Source organism: Rutilus rutilus, assembly GCF_951802725.1.
Source record: "Rutilus rutilus genome assembly, chromosome: 10".
Classification (NCBI taxonomy): Eukaryota; Metazoa; Chordata; class Actinopteri; order Cypriniformes; family Leuciscidae; genus Rutilus; species Rutilus rutilus.
Window position 1 is genome coordinate 37,125,297 of NC_140215.1, and position 4,936 is coordinate 37,130,232.

The 4,936-nt window shown below is 44.8% G+C and overlaps 1 protein-coding gene across 1 annotated transcript; it reads left to right on the forward strand.

Annotated features, from left to right (window-relative positions):
* The first annotated feature begins 3,240 nt into the window (after window positions 1-3,240).
* On the forward strand, window positions 3,241-4,675 carry LOC311298899 (urokinase plasminogen activator surface receptor-like). The gene is made up of 5 exons (XM_084422224.1): window positions 3,241-3,306; window positions 3,391-3,510; window positions 3,765-3,896; window positions 4,099-4,206; window positions 4,345-4,675. The coding sequence occupies exons 1-5, from the start codon at window positions 3,258-3,260 to the stop codon at window positions 4,533-4,535; spliced, it is 600 nt and encodes a 199-aa protein (XP_084278350.1). The 5' UTR covers window positions 3,241-3,257; the 3' UTR covers window positions 4,536-4,675.
* Window positions 4,676-4,936: the final 261 nt, after the last annotated feature.

Consider the following 4,936-nt stretch of genomic DNA (forward strand, 5'->3'; position numbering starts at 1 on the left):
TGGTCTGACTTCCGCCATGAAGAAGACCTCTGGACATAAATCTTGAGAGCTCTGACAGGGCAGAGCAAATTAAGTCTTTCCACGTGACGGCGGAGGAAAGGCCTGGGATGCAAGATAGCCTTAATGTCGCCTGGAGCAAACTCCAGACACCCATGAGATATAGAGAGCACTTGAAGATCTCCTACTCTCCTCAGAGAAGTAATGGCTAATAAAAAAGCTACCTTGAGGGAAGGTTCTTGGCCTCAGCAGACTCCAGAGGTTCGAAGGGGGCCTCGACTAGCCCTTCGAGAACCACTACCAGGTCTCATGTGGGAACTCTGGTACTCATCCTCCGAGCCCCACGGAGGAAACGTACGACCAGCTGATGTCTCCCCAGAGGCCCATCATCCAGAGGAGCGTCGAAAGCCGCAATGGCAGCCACGCACACCTTGAGTGTGGATGGGGTAAGGCCAGCTGAGAGGCGATCTTGGAGGAGCTCTAGCACTGAAGCCAACCGGGCAGTTAACTGGGTCCACCTCACACTCTCTACATCAAGTTGAAACACATTCCACTTTAGGTTGTAGAATCTCCTTGTGGAAGTAGCTCTGGAACTGAGTATGGTCTCAACCACTCCAGCCGACAGGCCAGCCTCTAGGTACTGAGCCCTCTCAGGGGCCAGTCCAAAAGTCTGCTCAAGGGTAAATATTGAGCCCCCGGCCTGTGGAAGCAGGTCCCTCCTTTGAGGGATCTGCCAAGGCTGGCCTGCCAGGAGTGCTATGATGTCTGAAAACCATACCCAGGCCGGCCAGTACGGGGCAACTAAAAGTAGGCTGATCCCGTCTCGACGGACCCTCTCCAGAACTCCCGGTAGCAGAGCGATCAGGGGAAAAGCGTACAGGCGTAACCTCGGCCACGTCTGTACCATGGCATCCAAACCCAGTGGGGCTGGATGGGTGAGAGAAAACCACAGTGGACAGTGGGACGATCCTCGAGACGTGAACAAATCCACTTCCACTGGGCTGAACCTCTCGCATATCGACTTTACCACCTCGGTGTGAAGTCTCCATTCCCCGGGCCTCAGCCCCTGCCTCTACAGGATGTCTGCTCTCTGATTCTGGTCCCCTGGGACGTGCATTGCTCTGAGAGATATCAGTTTCCCCTGGGACCACAGGAGGATCTGATGCACTAATTTGGATAGAGGACGCAATCTCAGAACCACCTGTTGTATTCAGTAGGAGACCACCGACACATTGTCTGCATGGTAACCCCTGAGGTCTGGGAGGAAGCTCCTCAGAGCCCTGCCATTCATGACCGTGCCCCAGCCCGTGAGGAAGGCGTCTGTCGAAGGAGACATGACACTCCCAGCACGGGAGAAACCAAGCTTTTTTCCACATAGATAGGGAATGAAGGCATCTGTGCATAACCCTGATCTGATCATGCGGAACAGGCTCCCCCTCGGGGAAATCCCCTTGGTTTTCAACCACCAGTGCAGGGCCCTCATGTGCTGCAGGCCGAATGGAATGACGTTGGATGCTGCTGCCATGAGCCCTAACACTCTCTAAAAATGTTTTACAGTGATGGCTTGACCTAGCTTTATCCTGGTCACGTGGCCAGGATGGACTCAATCCGTGCAGGAGACAATTGTGCCCGCATCGTGTCTGAGTCCCACACCACTCCCAGGAACGTGGTTCTCTGGGCTGGTGCCAACACGCTTTCTTTTTTTTTTTTGCATGTTGAGTCTCAACCCCAGGCTCTGGATGTGGGCAAGGACGATATCTCGATGCCGAACTGCCAGCTCTTGTGACTGGGCCATAATAAGCCAGTCGTCGATATAATTTAGCACCCTAATTCCCTGCGGAGCTAGAGCTGCATCCATGCATTTGGTAAACGTGCGAGGGGAGAGAGCTAAGCCGAACGGAAGAACCCAATATTGGAACGCTTCGCCCCCGAAAGCGAACCTCAGGACCTTGTGAGTTGGAAGGATGGATATGTGGAAGTATGCATCCCTTAGATTTATCGTGACAAACCAATCCTCAGATTTGATCAAACTCACGATGATTGGAATAGTGAGCATCTTGAACCTGAATCTCCTCAGAGACCGATTCAAATACCTTAGGATCTAATATTGGCGCAACCCTCCATCCTTCTTGAGAACTATGAAATAACGGCTGTAGAACCCGGACTCCCTGTCCGGCGGAGGAACACGCTCTATGGCCTCCTTTACCGACAGAAAGTTTACTTCCTGTTCCTGCGCTGCCTCTGCTATGTGAGATCCCAGCCACAGAATCTTTATTGCAGAGTAGATCTGAAATCTACGCGCTGCCTCGGCAAACACGAGATCCGAGCCACTATAGAGTTTGTATTGCAATGCAGACCTTTAATCTACGCACTGCCTCGGCAACGCGAGATCCCAGCCACAGAATCTTTATTGCAGAGTAGACCCGTAATCTACGTGCTGCCTCGGCAAACGCGAGACCCGAGCCACTAGATTCTATATTGCAATGCAGACCTTTATTTGGGACAATTCTTATGGGACAAACAACACCAAACAGGACAGACAGTTTGACACAGAGCGCTTGCTGAAGAGCAAAAAGCTAACTCTGTTGTGTGCCGGTGTCCCTTTGTAGCTTCCGTGTATGCCGTCACATGTTACCTCATGATGCAGCACCAATCAAGATTGGATTAGTTTCATTGATACTTCAGATGCGTTACGCTATGGGCGTTCCCCAAAGTGTCGTAGTCGACGCAGTTTGAGTGCCCTCGAAAGGGAACCCAAGAATATACCACAAACCCAGACGGCGTATTGAAGGAAAATGAAAATTGAGCGAAAGTACGTAGGAGGCCGGAGCCAGGCTAATATAATGACAATAAAGGTATTCAATTAAAAATTTGTTTACACACGAATAAAGAAAGTTTACATTCAAAACAAAAACATTCAAATACTGAAATGCACCACATAGTATGCAATAATTGTCACTGAACATAAGCAAAATTAGGCTCCTACAATGAGGGTGAATAAAAGATGACAGAATTTCACTTTCACAATTCACACTTATCACTTTAAGAAGATTGGTTTAAGTATACTACATTTCTTGCAAATCCTTGTTAAACTTTTCTTAATCTTTAACTGGCAATTACATTATGTGAGCTTAAGTTTCTGTTTCATGAAAATTCTACTTCTGTTAAACTTTCATTTCCCATGAAGATCCTCCCCTTTTGATACGCTATAAAATGAGCTCTGAAACGGGTACATTATTTCATTCACCTCCTGATCAAAGATGGATCTGCAAATCTCAGTTTTTCTTCTCTTCATTCTTTTTACAGCAGGTACAAAAACAAATAAAGTTTGTAATGTTACTGGGTACAAATACAGATAATTTATGTCTCATTCTCTCTTTTTTATTACTAAAGGACACTCTCTCAGCTGTTATGAGTGCATGGGTCTGACGGGTTCTTGTGCAGATCAAGCGGCTACAACATGTCCAGATGGATCTTCTAAGTGCGAGAGTTCAACAGCAGTAACACAAGTTGGTAAGTCCAATATGATTTAAAGTTTACAGTTATATTTGACTGGCGATACTGCTATTATTTACTGGAGCTGTGGTTTTCTGATGGAATTTACAATTTCAATCACAAAATATTCTACATAGATTTTTAAATTTGTTTTCTCTCTGCTATGATCTGTATTTAAAATAAATAAATAAATAAAAAAAGTTCTAAATGTGACATTTATAAATAAATGTTCCAGTTTAATTGGTCTTTCCTGTATCATTGATATTTTTTAGGTGACATTACTTCTAAAGTTATGGGTAAAGGTTGTGTTCCTGTCTGTCAAAGTGGGTCCTTAAATCTCGGGTATGTAAGGACGATTACTTCCTGCTGTAACACAGACCTGTGTAACCGTCAAGATCCTCCAGGTATTGTACTTAAATGACAATGTGCAAATCTTCTGTAAAGTCAACACTCATTTTACTTCCAAATTACATTCAATCAGAAAATAAAATGCAGGATGTGGCTGTCTGTCATGAACTGATTGAATGGAGAAGATAAAGGAGTGTTGTTTCATTGGATATTTTGTACAGAAAATCAAATAAAAGAATACTTGTTTTCCTCCTGTAGATCCATCTAATGTCCCGAATGGAAAGAAATGTTACACTTGTGATGAAAAGAGCTGCTCAAAAACATTGAGCTGTTCAGGGGACGAAGACCGCTGCATTACAGCAACAGGTGATAATCTGGAAAAATAAAATCATTATCTTTTAAACTCTCTTAGGCTTAAACATTTGATACAGATCGCAAATATCAATGTACAGCTTAGACTGAACCAGGCTTTGTTTTTTTGTTTTTCTTCTTTCTTTACATCAGGGAATGTTGATGGCCAGTCATTTGTTGTAAAAGGCTGTGTCTCTAAAAATCTTTGTGATGCCACATCATCGGTTAAAAATGTTCGGAGCATCTCATGTTGTGAGGGGAACCTGTGTAACGGTGCTCAGAGTGTCACCCAGAGCTTCCTGTTCCTCTGCTGTTCTCTGCTCTCCTACTTCCTGCTGCACTGAATCCAGCAGCTCGACACATTCTCCAATCAGACACGCTGTAATCAATAACTTTTCTCTGTATCTTTGGTGTTCTGATGTGATGTTTTTGCTGTAAAATTTTGATGTGACATTTTACGAAATAAAATACTACCTTGTTCCTGGGGTCATAATTAATCAAGCTTGTCATGCTGTAAAAAAGTCAGATACAACTCTGCAATAATACAAATATTTTTTTGCTCACCCTTGTGTTGTTCTAATGCGATATGCCCTTCTTTCTTTTTCGGGCCACACAAGGAGAAATTCAAAAAACAAAATCCGCTTCCGCTCGTCCAGATAATGGCAGTGAATAGTGACCAGCATCAAGATTCAGAAGTATCAGAGAATGGTCCCATGTAACATGTGTCGTGTATATTCCAATTGTT

Excerpts from the sequence above, each read along its gene's own strand:
- LOC311298899 (XM_084422224.1), top strand. The coding sequence starts at position 3,258 with ATGGATCTGCAAATCTCAGTTTTTCTTCTCTTCATTCTTTTTACAGCA. Across the intron at positions 3,897-4,098 it reads TAACCGTCAAGATCCTCCAG|ATCCATCTAATGTCCCGAAT; the intron begins GTATTGTACTTA and ends TTCCTCCTGTAG. Across the intron at positions 4,207-4,344 it reads CCGCTGCATTACAGCAACAG|GGAATGTTGATGGCCAGTCA; the intron begins GTGATAATCTGG and ends TCTTTACATCAG.